Below are 19296 nucleotides of genomic sequence, written 5' to 3' on the forward strand. Positions count from 1 at the left end.
GCTAGTGTGTTGCATTTTGGCCTGAAAGCCCCTCTGGCAAGCTCTGCATCAGAGCGAGCGGATCCGAACAATTTTCCAAGCCCTTCTTCTACAACCGACAGGACAACGGGACTTTGCTGAGCCTGGAAAAAATGGTAAGACGGCAGATTAAGCTTGTTCTTCTCTTTTAAGGCACTGAAAGCCACCTGGGGCCCTGGCTGTGCCTCTCCCGCTGACCCTGCAGGTGGGAGTCACGGGGAAGGGCCGCTTCTGCAGCTGCAGTGCAATTGCAGGCCGTCACTTCTGATCCTCCCCACAGAACACGGGTGTCCTGGTGAACGTCAGCCTGGCCGAGCATTCCATCGTTATCAACGTCTCCGATTATTACGAGGGGGCTGCCCCTGCATTGGTCATCAACCAGACTTCGTGGGCGACTCTGAAGTACCAGCAGAGGTAGGTGTGGGGAGGTGCCCGTGTCTTGAGCGAGAGGCGCTGCTCTTGGGAGAGCAGGGGGCATCCCAGGGGTTTCCCACTGGTGTTTTTTTCATCCATGCAGCGGCCTGCAGGAAGTGATGGAGCTGAAGCCGAAGGAAGTTAGATTGTTCGTGTGGGAAGATCCTACAGGGATGAGAAAATTAAGTTGGAACTATGCACAAAACACGGGTGAACTGGATCTTCTCAAGGTAATCTGTATCTTTAAAAAGAACCTGTCAATCTAGCAGCCTCAGTCTTTGTATGCCCCTCCCTCCCTCCCCCCACTGCTGCTGGAAATAGCATTTAATTTTTGAATCCAAAAGCCTCCTGCTCAATATATTCATTTGGGCAGCTGATTATTTTGGAGCCTAGCAACCCCTTTTCAGCAATATTTATGCTACTTTCTTCAATCCTTTTTCCTTGCTAATCAGCCAAAGACTATTTTTAAAGCTAAATTAAAGGATTCACTGAGGAATGCGGTGGCTGAGTGGCTAAGACGCTGAGCTTTTCGATCAGAAAGGTTATTAGTATTAGTATTTAATCAATTTATAGGCCGCCCAATCCCGAAGGACTCCGGGAGGCTTACAGAAAATACATTTAAAAAATAATAATAAAGAATTAAAAAAAAAACAGAGAAAAACAAATTAAAAACCACATCATGCACTCAATCTCAAGGTCGGCAGTTTGGCGGTTCGAATCCCTAGCGTGGCATAAAAGAGTGAGCTCCCGCGACTTGTCCCAGCTTCTGCCACCCTAGCAGTTCAAAAGCACGTTAAAAAATGCAAGTAGAAAAATAGGAACCACCTTTGGTGGGAAGGTAACAGCGTTCAATGCGCCTTTGGCATTTAGTCATGCCGGCCACATGACCACAGAGACGTCTTCGGACAGCGCCGGCTCTTCGGCTTTGAAACTGAGATGAGCACCATCGCCCCCTAGAGTCGGGAACGACTAGCACACGCGTGCGAGGGGAACCTTTACCTTTTAAAGGATTCACTACTTTAACAGAAGTGTATGCAAAGGGTTCCCATTTTGCTGCTTACCATCCTTCTCCTTGCCTCTTCTTCTTCTTCCCTTGCCAATTCAGGACGAGTGTGGGCAGTTTCCGTACAACGCCAACACCCCCATCCACTGGGTCTCTTTCCTGGATGGGAGGCAGAGAGTCCTGCTGTTCACGGAGGACGTGGCTTTGGTGTCCAAAGCGAGGCAGGCCGAGGAGATGGAGCAGCCTGACCAGGAAATAAGCATCGCTCTTCAGGGCCTCGGCCTGTCCCTGGTCAACAACACCAAGAAGCAGGAGATCTCTTACATAGGCATCACCAGGTAAAGTTGGTCATCGGGAGGGGGTTGCAGGTAACACTTTTGGTGCAAAGCTTTAGTTGGTCGTATTTCTCTAATCAAATGCCCGTTTTGGAGTCTTTTAATATAAAAAAGAAAAAGCTGCTGAAGATGGATTTGACGGAGGTTTTTCTTGTGACTCCTAAGTGGCATTCGGTCTCGGTCACATCGCAGAGAAGCAGCAGTTTAGAAATTAAATAATTAAGAGATGTTTCCTTTCACGGCGTGCAGTGTATTTGCCTCTAAGGATTTGACATCTGATTCTCCCTTTCTTTTTCGCAGTTCTGGCATCGTCTGGGAACTGAAACCAAAGCAAAGGTGGAAGCCCTTCAACCAGAAGCACATCAACCTCTTGGAACAGGTTTATCAAAGGCGTATCTCTGCGCAGAGCACGGAGCCTTCCGGCTGGATTAAGATCAACAACAACTTTGAGGTAGGCTGGAGCCAGAGGTGGAGGCCAAGCAGGGCCGGATTTAGATGAAAAGAGGCCCTAGGCTATTCCACTTATGAGGCCCTTTCACCTCCCATTTTTAAGTTTGTAAATTGCATGAGAGGCAATAAAATACATCATTACTGTGATATATATCAATATATATCAATATATATATAGCTGGCCTCCCGACGGAGGGCGGCTCTGCTCTGCGGCAAAGGCAGCGAGGCCAGCCGCCTCCCCTGCTGCGCTCAGCTGCCCGGCTCGGCCCCCTCGCCCTCACCTGCCTGGCCACTGGTGGGCTCCGCGTCAACCGGGCGGCTACTGGGAGCGGCCGCGCCTCTCGCCCGACCGCCGGTGCCGGGAACATGGGCGGGCTCCCCAACTGCCGCGGCGCTGGAACGATCTTAACCAATACATTTTTATGTTTGTTTATTAGTCATATGCGTAGAATTTCTCCTTATTTTCGGTTCAGTGTTTTAGTGTTCACTGTTTTTAGAATAGTGTAATTTTAATTTTGCTAACAATTTGAATGTCGGCCCCTCTTGATCTTGAGGCCCTAGGCTGAAGCCTAGTTAGCCTATAGGAAAATCGGGCCCTGAGGTCATGTCCTCCACGTGGCAGAAGTGCAGCTGAGCCTCGGAGGCTGGGCAAAATCTCTCCTTTGTGACTCTCCGCTCCCTTTCAGAAGTGAGAAACACCTCCAGCCTCCGTTCTAGAGTTGTGGGGTCCTAGGTGCTCTCTGAGCTTGGTGGCCTCCTTGCAAACATTTCATTACCGGACTAGGTAACACAATCAGCGCTAGGCTAATGCTAGTTCTTGAGTCCAGGGCAGGGCAACTGAGCGTTGAGAAACACTGTTTCGGGTTCTGGACAGCCAAGAGCGTATTTCAGCATTTAAGGTTTGTTGAATAGCTTCGAATCAAGATGATTGACATTGGAGCTCCTGAACAATGCCTGGCTTTGGGCCTTGAAGACAGGCAAAATAGCCCAGGGCTGGGTTAGTCAAGGCGTAGTTTTCAGAGGGGCAAGGGGAAATCCGGTGCCTTTGTCACTGTTGTTGTGTTTGTCACAACAAGAAGTGAGAGACACAATAACAGGGTGGCAGTTGAGAGGAAGAAGATTTTCACTGTTTCTCAGGAGTTGCATTTTGGGCTGAAATGTCCCCGTATCTTGGGTCGTGAAGCGAGGGGCAATACATAATGGCAGCTCTGTAGCTCTGCTTTCTATTTCCAGATAAACTTTGATAAGGTGCCAATGGAAATGCGCCTTCCATTCAGATGCATAATCAAGCGAGACTTTCTGTCGGCCATCCAAATTGAATTCAAGCAGTCGGCGCATCAAAAGAGCTTACGGGCTCAGTTATACTGGCTGCAGGTAAAGTGCCTTTGCTCTCGGAGAAGGCTAATCTCCCCCCCCGCCCCCCAGGGATTAAGAGGCTGGGTTTCCGAAAGATGATCGCCCCGAGGCCCTTATTGCTGTACTTATCCAGGGTCGGCTCCTAGAAATCCACTTGGTGGTGTTCCTGAAAGAGAAAACGAGACAATCGAAAACGTTACAGCTGTGTTTTGTGAGAAACATTAACATCACAATTTCCTCCTCAGCAAATCCTCTTAGGCTTTTCCTCTTAATCTGGTATCACAACTCCACCGTCTTTCCAATCCGTTGGCATTTTAGTTAAATAGAGGCTGGCACATCCCGCCTGCAGAGTTCCTTGTTTAGAAATAACTGCCAGACTGGTTAACGGCCTCCCTATACCCCTGTTCTCCTCCCTTGAAGGTGGACAACCAACTCCCCGGTTCCATGTTCCCCGTGGTGTTTCACCCTGTGGCTCCTCCCAAATCCATCGCACTCGATTCAGGTGAGATGAATTTCAAGCACCAGTTGACCCACAAACTCAGGGGTACCCAACCTTGGTAACTTTTAAGACCAGCCGGCTGGGGAATTCTGGGAGTTGAAGTCCAAAGGACTCAAAAGTTGCCAAGGTTGGGACATTCCTGAATTAACCAAACCAGGCAAAACAGGCATTCAATTCATCTCTCTCTCTTTCTTCGACTTAGAACCAAAACCATTCATTGACGTCAGCATCATCATCCGATTCAATGAATACAGCAAAGTGTTGCAGTTCAAGTAAGTAAATTATATTCAGCCGTGTCTGAATATTCAGGCGTTGTATCCGTCTGGTTCCCAACAACAGCCATGTTCTTCCCATTCAGAGAAAAGGTAAAACAGTCCACTGGTTCCCTAGGTGTAGATTTTGGCGTAGCATTTCAAGATGACTCCCTCCACAGTTCCCTCTAGAGCAGTGTTTCTCAACCTTGGCAACTTGAAGATGTCTGGACTTCAACTCCCAGAATTCTGGGAGTTGAAGTCCAGACATCTTCAAGTTGCCAAGGTTGAGAAACACTGCTCTAGAAGATGTGGGGGTCTGATGGCAGGTCCTGGCAGATAAAACCCGGGGGCCCTTCCCGCTCCCCCCATTCCAGAGTTGTTCTCCTGCAGGTTTCCTGGGTCAGTTCTGATTTCCTCCTGCCAGGTATTTCATGGCTCTTGTCCAGGAGATGGCCTTGAAGGTGGATCAGGGATTCCTAGCAGCGGTGATTGACCTCTTCACTCCAGCCACAGACCCAGAAGCCGAGAAGCAGAAGGTAGCCACCGCCTCCACTTGGGGGGGGGGGGATGTATTAAAAACTGGAGGAATTAAAAAGAAGAAGGGAATAGCAATAGCAGTTAAGACTTATATACCGCTTCATAGGGCTTTCAGCCCTCTCTAAGCGGTTTACAGAGTCAGCATATCGCCCCCAACAACAATCCGGGTCCTCATTTCACCCACCTCGGAAGGATGGAAGGCTGAGTCAACCTTGAGCCGGTGAGATTTGAACAGTCGAACTGCAGAACTAGCAGTCAGCTGAAGTAGCCTGCAGTGCTGCATTTAAGCACTGCGCCACCTCGGCTCTAGAACCCTCCCCCCACCCCCTTTGAAAAAAGCACAAGCGAGGCTGGAAGAAGCTTCAGTAAACAGATGTGAAAATGTGCGATGTTTGTGCTTGAACCCAATTGAAGATACCTGTTCAGACTTATTTCTGTTTTAACAGGCCGGGTTGATACAGAAAGATATCGATGCTCTTAACACGGAGTTGATGGAATCCTCCTTGACGGACGTATCCACGCTTAGCTTCTTTGAGCACTTCCACATTTCTCCACTGAAGGTATCTTGTCACAGAACAGCACTTCCTCCCCCAAAAAGTCTCCCCTGGCACGAGTCCGTCCCAGGGCACCTGAAAGGGGCGAAGCATTTGCCCCAATGCCTCTCGGTTATTGATGTCAGAGCGTTGAAGATTGCGGTTCGGCCCAAGCGCCAAGAGCACTTATTCCCTCCAGTGAGCATCGCCTGAGACCCCCCTCTGAGGAGAACCCCACAGCCCCCTTCCTCATTTCCCTGTTTTACATCCTTACATGAGCCCAGCAGGGAGAAAATGGCTTTGTGGCATTCTGGCTCTGCTTCCATATATGGTAAAGTTTAATTTCTTTCTCCATTAGCTAGCTAACTAGATGGAAGAAAACATCTCTTGGGTTAATTTGGAATAATTTGTGGAACTGGCCTTAAATTCTGTTTTTTTTTTTTTTACACTTTGAGCCTAAAGGCTTCTTCTTAGAGGACCACAAATTCCATAATTTGCTTTTCATTATCACGGCCCTAATAGGAGGCATTATTTCTACTTCTATTTCTCCCTGTCCCCCAATATTTTAAAAGTGCCTTTTTTTTTAATCAGACGGCTTTGCATTTAAATTTCTTAAGTTCTGGGCAGAAATGCTAAATTGAAAATTCAGCAGAACGTTCCTTGCGGAATTCTTCGATTCCCTCCTCAATTTAATAAAATGCAAACAGGATCCAGAGCCAGCTTTGAGACAAGGTTGATATTGAAGTTTTTGAAAGGAGACTGTACGAATGAATGAATGTGGCTGTGAAACTTGCCAGAATTTAAAAAGCTGTCAAAAATGAGTTAACTGAAAACTCAATAATTGTTTTTTTTTAAAAGGTGGCATTTAAATGAATCCTGCGTTCAGCAAAGCTTAATAACTAACCGTGGCTCTCTTGTTGTGATTGTCATTCAGTTGCTAAGTCATATCCAGTTCTTTGTGGCCCATGGACCACAGCATGCCAGCCCCCCCCCCCCCCCCGCCCCTCCACTGCCTCCCGGAGTTTCCCCAAACTCACGCTTATTGGGTCGATGACCCTACCTGGCCATCTCCTCCTCCTCTGCCGTCCCCTTCTCTCCTTCCGCCTTTCCCAGCACCAGGGTCTTCTCCAAGGAGCTCTCTCTTCTCCTTAAGGCAATGGTTCCCAAACTTGGCAACTTTAAGACTTGTGGACTTCAACTCCCAGAATTCTCCAGCCAGCTGGCTGGAGAATTCTGGGAGTTGAAGTCCACAAGTCTTAAAGTTGCCAAGTTTGGGAACCACTGCCTTAAGGGGGCAAAGCATTTCAGCTTCAACGGCTCTCTTAAGCACTGCTTTCTCTCTTGCCAGCTCCACTTGAGCCTTTCCTTGGGCTCTGGCACCGACGCGTCCGAATCCGGCCAGGGAGACATGATTGCCATCCATTCCGTCAATCTGCTCCTGAAGAGCATCGGAGCCACGCTGACCGATGTGGATGACCTCATCTTCAAGTAAGGGGCTCCGGGATTCGTCTCCGGCGGTTCCTGGCAGTAGGAGCAGCCCAGGGACTCCCAGGGGACTTAAACCATTGCTCGCTTCCAGTGGGACCATGGGCCAGGGAGTCCACCGGCGTGGGTTCCCACATTTCCTGGGCTTTGTGCTGCTCCTGCCAGTCCAGATTTGGAGCAGCAAAAAGACCCACTTGACAAATACGGGTTGAAAAATCCACACGCCACAACATCAAAATTGCACCACCTTCCGAGGCAAAAGATACAAACTCCATTGAAATCAAGTCCCAAACCGCAAGAGGGATTGGATTTCGTAATGTATCTCTCCACAAAAGTTTTCTAAAACGCAGCCATGAATAGCAATAGCAATAGCAGTTAGACTTATATACCGCTTCATAGGGCTTTCAGCCCTCTCTAAGCAGTTTACAGAGTCAGCATATCGCCCCCACAGTCTGGGTCCTCATTTCACCCACCTCCGAAGGATGGAAGGCTGAGTCAACCTTGAGCCGGTGAGATTTGAACAGCCGAACTGCAGATAGCAGTCAGCTGAAGTGGCCTGCAGTACTGCACCCTAACCACTGCGCCACCTCGGCTCTAGATAGATAGATAGATAAGAGATATAGATAGATACATAGATGGATGGATGGATGGATGGATGGATGGATGGATGGATGGATGGATGGATGGATAGATAGATAGCAATAGCAATAGCACTTAAGACTTATATACCGCTTCATAGGGCTTTCAGCCCTCTCTAAGCGGTTTACAGAGTCAGCATATCGCCCCCACAGTCTGGGTCCTCATTTCACCCACCTCGGAAGGATGGAAGGCTGAGTCAACCTTGAGCCCGTGAAATTTGAACCGCTGAACTGCAGATAGCAGTCAGCTGAAGTGGCCTGCAGTACTGCACCCTAACCACTGCGCCACCTCGGCTCTCTCAGGCAGGAGTTTAGGTCCCTGCAGCCGACCTTCCCTGCAAGGAAGGCCTGGGAAGGACGGACAGGGCTGTCCCAGAGGGAGGCAGAAGCCTGAGCTAGGGGCCTCTGGTCAAGCGTGCCTTAGAGGTGGACGTTCTGCAGGGATGCATCGCTTCCTGTCCCCTTGCCATCGCGTGTGTCAGTTCTTGGAAATGCCAACCCGGGTTTTGTTAGCAGGGAAAGGACTGTCACCCACATAAATGCCAAACTCTCTTAAGTGAAAAGTGATTTCGACCACAAATCTGCTTGCTGGATGGATGGCTTGTCAGCTCTGCTGGGTTTCAGTAGACGGGGATGAAGGGTAGCTTGCTCCACAAGGGTGTCCTACAGAGTAGATCCCGTAAGATTCTCTAAATGCAGAGGACGCTGGGTTTCTAAGCAGTGGATCGCCACTATTCTCCATGAGGTTGTTTATCTGCTGCTTTCAGGCTCGCTTTCTTCGAAATCAGATATCAGTTTTACAAAAGAAATGAATTGCTGTGGAGAGTCATCGGCCATTACAGAGGGCAAGTAAGTAGTCCAGGTCCTTTGCCCCCCGACACCCCCCCCTTTTGCATAAACCCCCCATTAGCAAGCGCAGCCCGGAGCCATTGCGTTTTCTCTCCTGGTTAAGGGCTCCTGCTTTTGACCTAGGAATCCCTTCTCCTTTTACTCCCCTCCTCTCCTGCTTCCAGTGTCATTTCAAACACTCATTTTCTGTATTGTTTTTTTTGCTTGTCTCTTGAAAGTTCCTGAAGCAGATGTACATCCTTGTGTTGGGGCTGGATGTCCTGGGCAACCCCTTCGGCTTAATCAGAGGCCTTTCGGAAGGGGTGGAGGCCCTGTTCTACGAGCCCTTCCAGGTAGGGCCTTGGAGCATTCATTTCATTTATTAAATTTATAGGCCGCCCAATCCCGGAGGACTCCGGGCAGTTTACAACGAAAGAAAGAGCCTTGTGGAACGATGATTAAAAGCAGGAAACCTTGGAACAAGGTTCCACCTTCCCACCCTACCAAATCCCCCTCCCCAAATGCCATTTTTAAGAGAGGCCTATTTTGGACGGAAGCCCTGAAGCCTAATAAACCCCGGGGGGAGGGGGGTATCCGTGAAATCTCGGCTCTCGCTCGTGACTCCCTTCAGGGCTGCTGCCAGTATGTGATAAGACTCAGGATGTGGAGGCTCCTCTCCCGCTCTGGCTTTTCCATGGGGGCTCCAGCGAGGAGCATGTGCTAGTGGCCACGTAGCTTTAAGTAACTCATTTCAAGGGTTCAGCTGCCGCCCAAGCCCTCCACAGCCACGATTGGCCAGGGGGTGCCGGATGCCCACTTAACGCTTAGCTTTGCTCTCAGAGTCTGCTTGGGGTCTGCTTCTCCGTAGGGAGCCGTCCAGGGGCCCGAGGAGTTTGCCGAGGGCTTTGTGATCGGCGTGAGGAGCCTTCTTGGCCACACCGTCGGTAGGTGGGGCACCTTGGGTGGGTGGAGGAGCTTCCTGGAGCTGCCCTCCGCCGGCGTCCCTGAACTCCCCTTGGCTCGCAGGGGGTGCAGCCGGCGTGGTGTCCCGCATCACCGGCTCGGTCGGAAAAGGCCTGGCCGCCATCACCATGGATAAGGAGTTCCAGCAGAAGAGGCGAGAGGAGATGGGGCGCCAGCCGAGGGACTTTGGGGACAGCCTGGCCAAAGGCGGAAAGGGTTTCCTACGGGTAGGACCTTTCTTTTAGATACCGCTTGGGGTTCTGGGCTCTCTACTGCAGGGCGGTCCAAATTGGGAACTTTAAGACTTGTGGGCTGGCTGGGGAATTCTGGGAGTTGACATCCACAAGTCTTAAAAGTCCCCAAGTCTGGACAGCCCTGCCCTCCTGTATGAAATGAACCCCACCTCCGATCGGTGCTGGGTTATGTTTCGGGTGTGTTTCATTTTCTCCTGCTAGTGAGTAAAACAGAAAACAGAAACCAGAACAACAGAAATAGGACTATTAATTATATGCAGTAACATTGTGTTTTGAGGTTGTTTTGTTGTTTTGTTTTGATATCGTTTTCAAGTGTTTCCTAGACATTTTGGGAACAAGGTGTACCCTCCCTCGCTGTGTCCTTTGTGCCTGCGTGGGTGAGGGGGGCGGGAGAGCCCGCTCGAAGGTGGGGGATGAGTTTCCCCAGAGAGCAAGCTGGGGATCCCTGGGTACCTTCAGGGGGCCCTTTTCAGGAGCAAGTAGCAGTGATGTAGAATGCAATGAGGATTTTTGACCCTGCAGCATTTGGCAATTTTTTTCTATGGAGCAGAGTTCTCGAAACAGGTCAGAAAGAGGAAGCTGGGTTGGAATTCCTAGGCCTTGTTTAGCTTCTTCTGGCCCAGAAGACCTCCTGGCACCAGAACCTGGCAAAAGTTACAGCCGGTTCTTGGATAATCTCCTGCCACGCAGAGGTTTTGATCCATCCGCTCTCTGGGGTTTAGGCCGATTCCAGCCAGGAAGGCTGGATTCATGCTGAGGAATTCCTAGAATTGACACGCAACCTTCTCATAGCTACTATGACCCACTATTTTCCCAAGTTACTTTGGGAAGTAATGAAAAGTGGAATATAGTCTTGTTTTTCACAGGCTGGGCCCTGTGTCTTAGCTGCCTTTATTATCAGAATTTCTGGTTCTGATGAATTGTCTTCAGATGAAAGTTTGAGTAGGCTGAACCCGTTTTAACCGTGAACTCAAAAATTTCCCCAAAAAGTGGAGGGTTGGGGCGAAATGAATGGGAAACTTTGCCATCCTAACTTGCTGCACCATCTCTCCCCCCCCCCCCCCCCCGGTTTTCTTTAAGGGAGTTGTTGGCGGAGTAACTGGGATGGTCACAAAACCTGTAGAAGGTAAGTGAACTGGAGTTAATTCTCACAGAGAATGAGCCGAGGTGGCGCAGTGGTTAGGGTGCAGCACTGCAGGCCACTTCAGCTGACTGCTATCTGCAGTTCAGCAGTTCTAATCTCACCGGCTCAAGGTTGACTCAGCCTTCCATCCTTCCGAGGTGGGTAAAATGAGGACCCGGATTGTTGTTGGGGGCGATATGCTGACTCTGTAAACCGCTTAGAGAGGGCTGAAAGCCCTATGAAGCGGTATATAAGTCTAACTGCTATTGCTATTGCTAATTCAGTCAAGGTGCATATAAATATGACAGCAACTTTAGTAACTGCTTTGCTTCATGTTCCGTTTAAATGTCCCTGATTTGAATCGCCTGAAATACGGTCATGACATGAAGTGAAGCATGAAGCAAGAGGTCAGAACGCTAAAGAGTGAAATGTTAAAGAGAAAACCAACGCTTCTTGTGTTGATTATTAAAATGCTTAAATTAAAAATTAAATGAAATTAAAATGCTTTGCGGTCAGAAAATGCCATCCTGTTTTTCTCTCCCTTGATCCTGAAAGGTGCCAAGAAGGAGGGTGCGGCTGGCTTCTTCAAGGGCATCGGGAAGGGGCTGGTGGGAGTGGTGGCCCGCCCAACCGGGGGCATCATTGACATGGCCAGCAGTACCTTCCAAGGGATCCAGAGGTGAGCCCAGCAGCTGTCTGGGGGGAGGGGTGTGTGTGGTCACTTCCCAGGACTCCTTTCCCAGAAGGAGACCAAGGAAGCCTCTCTTAGAAATCGGCATGTGGGAACTTGACCCGGGTGAGAAGGGGAACACACACACGAGCCCCATGCCGCCTTCTTGGTTGTGTGAATTGGGCCTTCCGGTGCAGAGGAGCAGGATGCCTTCTGCTAGCTCCCTGAAAGAGTTTCTGGAGCCGAGTCCCTCTGGAATGGGCTGTAGAAGAATCCGAGGGGACGGATCTCTCCAGAAGGCCCCCCTCCCTAGAAAGGACTTCCCTCTCCTCACAGGGTGGCCGAGTCAACCGAAGAGGTCTCCAGCCTGCGCCCCCCTCGCCTCATTCGCGAAGACGGGATCATTCGGCCCTACGACCGAGGCGAGGCCGAGGGTTGTGACTTGTTTGAGGTACAGTCTTTGCACGGAGCTGCCTAGATGTGCCTCTGTGTGTGTGTGTGTGTGTGTGTGTGTGTGCATGAAGGGTAAGGGCAAGCGGTTTCTGTGGCTTTTGTGGATGTTGACTGTGGGGGGGGGAGGGGGCCCTTGATGAAATTGTCCTCCCCCCCCTTCTTTGACCTGCATCCCGCACCCCTTTCTAATCATCATCTTCTTCTTCTTTCTCCCTTTCTCCTTCCATGCATGCCCAATCCCGGCTGGACCAACGGAATCACCCGTTACGTTCCTCCTTTCCTGATTAACTTAACCATCTTTATCTGCCTTGGTTTGATTTAAACGTAAAAAAGACTTAATTCCGGACCACCTTCACCGGCTGGGGGTTGCTATCCCTTTGCATGTTCTTCATACCAACTCTGGATAGTCTTCCTTTTGAATGTCGGGGCAACTATTTCTTCATGCCAAGAGTAGGGAGCTGCTAGGAAAGGGGGCCCTGGGTAGGAAGAGTGGGCCAGGAGAGAAAGCCCCCCCCCTCCCCTAGTGGGGAAGAGACCCTTCTTCCTAAATGGTTTCTACCGGAGACCAAAGACATTTTTGGAAACTTCCTTTTGTGATCTGCAAAGAGGAGGGTCTCTGCCTCCCGAGGGTCTGATAATAAAACCCCTGGCTTCTCCGGAGCATCTCGTTCTGCGCAGCCTTCCCCAGGCAGGTGGGGAAATGTGCACTGCATTTGGTACACTTGTGCGTAATGTCACAACGTAAGTGCAAAAAAAGTCAGCACAGACACCGTGATGTCCTGACCCAAGTTTTCACCATCAGCATGGATAAAAGCAGGCAGCGGTTTTGCCGTGGGTGGATATTTGGGGGGGGGGGGTGTCTTCCTGGGGATCCTAAATCAGAAACCTCTGTGACTTGTAGTTTGACAATCCATCTTCCATCAAAATCTGACTGGAACAGACTGGAACGTCTGGTAGGGAATCTGACTTTCTCCAACTAGATAGGGGGTACCTGAAGAGTCCTGTCCAGGTGAGGCAGTGGATTCTCCTCCAACAGTAACACCTGTGCCTTGATGCTGAAAAGGAAGGATGTACTCAGAAACATGTATTTATTTTAACGTTTTTACAAGCGTGTCTGTTTCCTTTCAATGCACGGTTTCGCTACATGGATTTAAAGGTGACAAAATTAATTTGGGAGGCAGTGTATCCTATGGCAGATGTTTTTGGGGATAATGAAACAATGGGAACGCATCTCCCCCCGGAATATGTGCTAAATCAGGTGACTGTTGAGAGCGAGGGTTACACCCAGAGCAGCAGAGGGAGAGTCGGGGTCCCCTGAGCCCTCCTCTGCTTTCCCTCTCAAGGGAAGAGAAAACCGCCTCTTTCTCCACAATGCTTTTCTCCCCCAAATAAAGCCAGTTCTTGGTAATATTTCCCACTTGCGATTATTGGTGTTCAGTTTGTAATGTTGCAGAGATGTGTACATAATGCTATTAAGTGGTGAATTAAAATTTAGCTTTTCGTACCTAAACTTGTGAGAACTTTATTTTTTGAAGGCGGGTGACAGTCGTGTCCTCTGCCACATTCCCTGAGAATTGGGCCCCTGTTTCGAGAAGGGGCCAATGCTCTTCAGTGGCCTTCAACGGCGGTCTTCCTCAGCCAAGAGACCCAGCTGCAGAGGGAAGGGGAGGGGGGGGGAATTGGGCTTCACCTCCTGTTTCCGCCGAGTGCCACCTTTGACCTTCGTGGGAGACTTTTGTCCTTCTCTCGTCAGCCCACGTGGCCGCTCCCTTCGCCCTGCCGTGCCCTGCTCTCTGTTGGCTGAGGACAGAAGGCCTCCAGGGAGTCTCCCTTGAGGCTCCCCTTCACTCTGTCTTCGCTGCTTCTCAGATGGGGGCTCCAGGAGCAGCACCTTTGGGGGGGGGGGGGGGGCCAGTCCAGGACCAGCCTCATGTAAGAGTTTAAATATTGCAGCTCTGATCTAATCCGAAGCATTTTCACTTCCTCTCCAGAACTCCCACATCAAGAAGCTGGAGGACGAGAGTTTCCAGCACTATTGTCCAGTCGTAGGAAGAGGAAAGGCCTACATTGTGGTCACCAGCAGGTATGGCCAGGCCAGCGAATCGGAAGGAGTTCCTAAACCCTGCTCATCCTGGAATCTTAACAATCGAGGGAGCCTAATACTTAAACGTTGCTGCTCCGACCCATTCTCTCATCATCCCCTTATTGAAGGAGATGGCAGATGCGTTGGCTCTGCTAAGAGTTGGCTGAGTAGACCTCAGCGGAAGCTTACATTGATAGTAGTGGAAGGATGCCTGGAAATCATTGCAAAGCGGGATTGTGCTTAGCCATGAAGCTGAGCCTCTCCACAAGTAGAATGGGGGAGAAAGTATTTCTACATTTATTCTTTAGTGGAGCAGAGATATATAGCAATATAGCAATATAGCAGTAGACTTATATACCGCTTCATAGGCCTTTCAGGCCTCTCTAAGCGGTTTACAGAGAGTCAGCATATTGCCCCCAACAATCTGGGTCCTCATTTTACCCACCTCGGAAGGATGGAAGGCTGAGTCAACCCTGAGCCGGTGAGATTTGAACCGCTGACCTGCTGATCTAGCAGTAGCCTGCAGTGCTGCATTTAACCACTGCGCCACCTTGGCTCAATGGCTTCATTCAGGTTAAAAGGCCTTGGCCTCGGACCCATTGTGGATTGTTCCTTCCTAAAACACCTTCCGGTCACCCTAGGAGAGTCATCTTAATGAAAGAAGTGGAGATCCTAGGTCACATGACCACAGACTGGGATTACCTATATGAAGATTTTACACGTCCCCCTTGGATGGAGGAGAACCTGCTGCAAATCTTCGTTAAGGTAAGAGATCTTCTGATCTCCACTAAGAAGTTTGACCAATGCAGCTGTTATTAATCAGCAAACTGGCTTGCTAGAGCAACAGGAAGCCAGAAGCAAAACCTCTGCTCTGTTTCAAGGATATATTTCAAATTAGCCTTGCTAATTTAATTGATTTTTTTTTAAGATATAGATATGTATTTTTTTTTATTTATTTATTTATTTTTTATTTTATCAATTTCATATATACATTCACAATTATATGATCTCATAACTGTTATTAATAATATGTATTTATAACAGTTTTTCCCTACAGTTGACAATATACTTGAAGATTGCTTTCTTACCATCCCATAGATCCATCTTATCTTACAACGGTCCTACTACTTCTTCCCTCCCTCCCTCTTTCCTTCCCTCGTTTCTTCTCTCCTACTCCCCTTCCTTCCCTCCTTCCTTCCCTCCCTCCTTCCCTCCCTCCTTCCCCTTCCCTCCTCCTCTCCTTCCCTCCTTCCTTCCCTCCTTCCTTCCTTCCCTCCTTTCTTTTCTCCTTCTCTCCTTCCTTTCCCCCTTCCTTTCCTCCTTCCTTCCCCACTTCCTTCTCTCCTACATTCCCTCCTTCCTTCCCTCCTTTCTTCTCTCCTTCCTTCCCTCCTTCCTTCCCTCCTTGCTTCCCTCCCTCCTTAATTGATTTTGTTAGTTAGATAAATGCTGCCTCTGCTTTTGTGAGATAAGTGATAATTTTACTCTTGGAAATAATAAGGTGAGGGGCTCGATCTGACTTTGTTCTGAAAGAGAGGCCAAAGTCCGTCCTGTTCTCTCCTCTTCCTCAATAGAAGACATGGCTGGAAAAATGCGGCCCTTTCGATTTTCGATTTTATTGTATTTCTATGCCGCCCTATTCCCAGAGGGACTCAGGGCGGCTCACATACCAAGTCAGGGGCCCCTAATCAATCTCTTTTGAGTATTGGGGGACTCTCTGGGCAAAAATAACAGCGGGGTTAACTTCGGGCGCGAAGGTTTTTCCAAGGTGAAATCAGGCAAACGCAGAGATTCCTTCTGGTCTCTTTTCTGACACACAGTTGAATGTTTTAAGTGTTTTTGTGCCGTTTCTAACAGGACAAAGGGATGCTGTGCTTCCACAAAAAGGAGACTTCGGGACAAGAATTAATCAGGAAAATTCGACTGCCGGACGCGGCTGCCGCAAAGGTGAGGCTCCCCTGGAGCATTCAGGCAGGGCTGGACGCTGACTGTCCTGGGTCTTTGCCTAGGAACCGTTATTGCACAACTTCCCGGATGACCCAATTTGTACGTTGCGGTCTTGCCTCAGGCGCGGACATTAAGGCCCCGTTCGGTCTGCAGCCTTTCGAGGGCAGTTTCCAGGGGAATCGGTTTTTCTCCCCTCCAGACTGAAGAATTAGTTTGGGCTTAATTAGAAGAGGAGGAGAAAAATGTCCCTTTTGGTGCCTGAGGGATGACCCTTCCCTCCATGGGTCAGTATCCTGGTCACTTCGGACCGTTTCTTAGCCGCAGCGCATCATGAGCATCGAGTCTCAGAAGGAGGCAGGCAGAGGCATCGCCTCGAATCCCAGGTCGTCCTGGAGTTACAACCAAGATGGGTCCTGCCTATCGCAGTTGTAACTGACGATGGTCATAAAATGGGCTATGAGCATGGTTTGGCCCGAGGTGGCGCAGTGGTTAGGATGCAGCACTGCAGGCCACTTCAGCTGACTGTTATCTGCAGTTCAGCAGTTCAAATCTCACCGGCTCAGGGTTGACTCAGCCTTCCATCCTTCCGAGGTGGGTGAAATGAGGACCCAGACTGTGGGGGTGATATGCTGACTCTGTAAACCACTTAGAGAGGGCTGTAAAGCAGTATATAAGTCTAAGTGCTATTGCTAGTGTCCTTCCTTCCTTCAGTCCTTCCTTCCTTCCTTCCTTCCTTCCTTCCTTCCTTCCTTCCTTCCTTCCTTCCTTCCTTCCTAGTGGCTAGAATGCAGCATTGCAGGCTGACTCTGCCCACAGTCTGGAGTTCGATCCTGACTGGCTCAGGGTTGACTCAGCCTTCCATCCTTCCGAGGTGGGTGAAATGAGGACCCAGACTGTGGGGGTGATATGCTGACTCTGTAAACCGCTTAGAGAGGGCTGTAAAGCAGTATATAAGTCTAAGTGCTATTGCTAGTGTCCTTCCTTCCTTCCTTCCTTCCTTCCTTCCTTCCTTCCTTCCTTCCTTCCTTCCTTCCTTCCTTCCTTCCTAGTGGCTAGAATGCAGCATTGCAGGCTGACTCTGCCCACAGTCTGGAGTTCGATCCTGACTGGCTCAGGGTTGACTTAGCCTTCCATCCTTCCGAGGTGGGTAAAATGAGGACCCGGATTGTTGTTGGGGGAGATATGCTGACTCTGTAAACCGCTTAGAGGGGGCTGAAAGCCCTATGAAGCGGTATATAAGTCTAACTGCTATTGCTATTGCTATTAGGCAGAAAACCGGACCTAAATGCCAGCTTTCAGCAAAACCGACAGAAACCATGGGCGCATGACTGAGGCACTGCAGATGGCCGTAAACGTGGCCCAGTTGCCAAGCGCATGACATGCGCGTCATGTGACCCTGGTGGTGTGGGGGGGGGGAGGTGAGCTCCGGAACTGTGAATTGGAATTGCAGAGACTCCCCAGGTGGCTCCGGTGGCGCTTGGGACAGTCGCTAAGATCTACGTGTAACACTTCCTTGTGCCAACTTTTGGTCGAAGGTGGCAGCGGCAGCGCAGAGCTGGGTTTTCCCCTCTCTGCTCCTTTTTCCTTCTAATCGCTGCGTTCTTCCGCTCTGCAGAGAACATGTCAAGCCATCGATGTGGCCGAAGGCAGCAGGCACCAGCAGACCCTGGTGAAGCAGGCCTCTCTGAAAAGGAGCACCTCCAGGACGTGACTGGGGCGTGGAGGGTCTTTGCAGGCTCTGCCCCCTCCTGTAGGAAATGCCTGGCCTCAGCTTTATTCTCTCTAGATTTCAGTCGGTTGTGGGGGTGCTTTTAGGAAACCTGGACAATCGAGGAGACCCCAAGGAAAGAAACCCCCAGTTTCCTTCCGCTTTCAATCCCCTTTTAATAAATCAATCAAAACCCCTTTCTACTGCCTCCGACAGAAAGTAAGTTTTTCCGTGAGCCTCCTATCCGGTCTAGCCAGAGAGAGGTTTCTGTAATGCAGAAGACTGGCTCTTCCTTACTGTCCAGGGACGAGTGGATGATAATAGCCATGCAGTTGTAATCAGGGACAGACCTCCCTTCTTCGTGCCGGTCAGTAAAGAACGCCTAATTATGTTCATCGCTCTTATTTAGATTTATGAGATACAGAAGTTTGGCTTAGAAGATAAATTCTCTGCACATTTCCACCAGATTCTCTGGTGACACAGAAAAATACCTAGGCTTAAAAGAACGAGCCGACACATTCCACCTCGCACCACCAAACGCAGAGGTTGGAAGCCCACCACCCTCTACTCCCACCGCCTCTCAGCTCCCTTATCTCTCCTCCAGTGAAGTTTAGCTTGGGGTTCAGCAGCACCCAGGCGCTCGCCAGGGATCAGGCCCCGGGTGGCTCAACCCCTCTGAGAAAGACTCCTCCATCTATTCCTGCCAAAGTCCTCTTTGGAGGCAACGTAGTAAATCAGATGGGCTGCCATGGACGCATTTCAGCTCCACCTTCAATATTTCCTAGGCCCAATGATTTGTGTTTGGGGGGGGGGGGAGGGATTGCTCTCTTTTTGCACACTTGTGTTAGGTGGCACATTCATACTCACTACATGCTAGTATTAACATCAACATGGCCGGAACTGGTTAATGATATTATTAGCTCCGTTTATAATCTCAGCACATCTTATTTACACCCCAGAATAATCCTTCAGTGCCAAAAGAGTTTGCAACGAAGAAGATACAGATTTATATGCCAGCAGTTTAGGCTGGAGTCACTGCCCCACGGAAAAACACAGTAGCACAAACCCTTATTTACAAAGCAGCAGGATCAATGCCTGCATAATCTTAGGCTCTAACGTCGAACTTTAAATGAGGCAGAAACTCTTAGAGGCAGATCAGAGTGAAGCAGATAAGACGTCTTCAAACTTACCTAGTTCACTCAGGGACTTTGGCTGTTGGTCACATAAAATGTCCTATTTTCCTGTGTTTACCTTTGTTACGTATACTGCCAAATAAAAATATTTTATATGCAACTCTTTCTGTGGATGCCGTCGAAGAACGCTAATGGGGCTGCACAGTTCACTCCACCTGCAACGGGACGTGTGGTTTGAGAGTCACCAGTCAAACCCTCGGAAATCGGCCTTTATTGCTTTCCACAAGAGGGTAGCATTTCCTCACTTTTACGGCGGATACTTCAGCCTTTCTTCTGTGTGCTAAGAACAAGTTGCATAAAGCCACAAGGAAGCAGCCTGTGTGTAGCAGTTACGAAACTTCACTTCTTGTGACTGCACATGGATGTACCTGGAATATGGAGTGGGATGGCCTGGAAAAAACTAGAAAAAGGAGGGGGGGAACAGTTTTTTTCCAAATGGCTTTGGGGGAAAAAAGGAAAAAACACTGTCCCCCCCCCAATTTTTCTGGGGTTCCCCCCCTCCCTGAGGCCTTCCCATGTGTGCTTTCTCCAGAGGAGTGTTTGGTGGCTTTA

General features: G+C 49.5%; 1 protein-coding gene across 1 annotated transcript in view; it reads left to right on the forward strand.

The window, feature by feature from the left end:
- Window positions 1-18844, forward strand: part of VPS13C (vacuolar protein sorting 13 homolog C) — a 69208-nt gene extending 50364 nt beyond the window's left edge. The window contains exons 62-83 of the mRNA XM_032232749.1: window positions 6-134; window positions 299-432; window positions 536-662; window positions 1538-1773; window positions 2071-2221; window positions 3454-3594; window positions 3997-4078; window positions 4278-4347; window positions 4754-4865; window positions 5313-5426; window positions 6748-6887; window positions 8290-8371; window positions 8590-8703; window positions 9219-9294; window positions 9377-9540; window positions 10648-10693; window positions 11246-11369; window positions 11697-11811; window positions 13805-13896; window positions 14538-14661; window positions 15754-15843; window positions 17459-18844. Of these exons, the coding sequence (XP_032088640.1) occupies window positions 6-134; window positions 299-432; window positions 536-662; window positions 1538-1773; window positions 2071-2221; window positions 3454-3594; window positions 3997-4078; window positions 4278-4347; window positions 4754-4865; window positions 5313-5426; window positions 6748-6887; window positions 8290-8371; window positions 8590-8703; window positions 9219-9294; window positions 9377-9540; window positions 10648-10693; window positions 11246-11369; window positions 11697-11811; window positions 13805-13896; window positions 14538-14661; window positions 15754-15843; window positions 17459-17554 (2559 nt within the window). The 3' untranslated portion in view covers window positions 17555-18844. The remainder of the gene's footprint in view (window positions 1-5; window positions 135-298; window positions 433-535; window positions 663-1537; window positions 1774-2070; window positions 2222-3453; window positions 3595-3996; window positions 4079-4277; window positions 4348-4753; window positions 4866-5312; window positions 5427-6747; window positions 6888-8289; window positions 8372-8589; window positions 8704-9218; window positions 9295-9376; window positions 9541-10647; window positions 10694-11245; window positions 11370-11696; window positions 11812-13804; window positions 13897-14537; window positions 14662-15753; window positions 15844-17458) is intronic.
- Window positions 18845-19296: the final 452 nt, after the last annotated feature.

This window comes from Thamnophis elegans, chromosome 16 (assembly GCF_009769535.1).
Source record: "Thamnophis elegans isolate rThaEle1 chromosome 16, rThaEle1.pri, whole genome shotgun sequence".
NCBI lineage: Eukaryota > Metazoa > Chordata > Lepidosauria > Squamata > Colubridae > Thamnophis > Thamnophis elegans.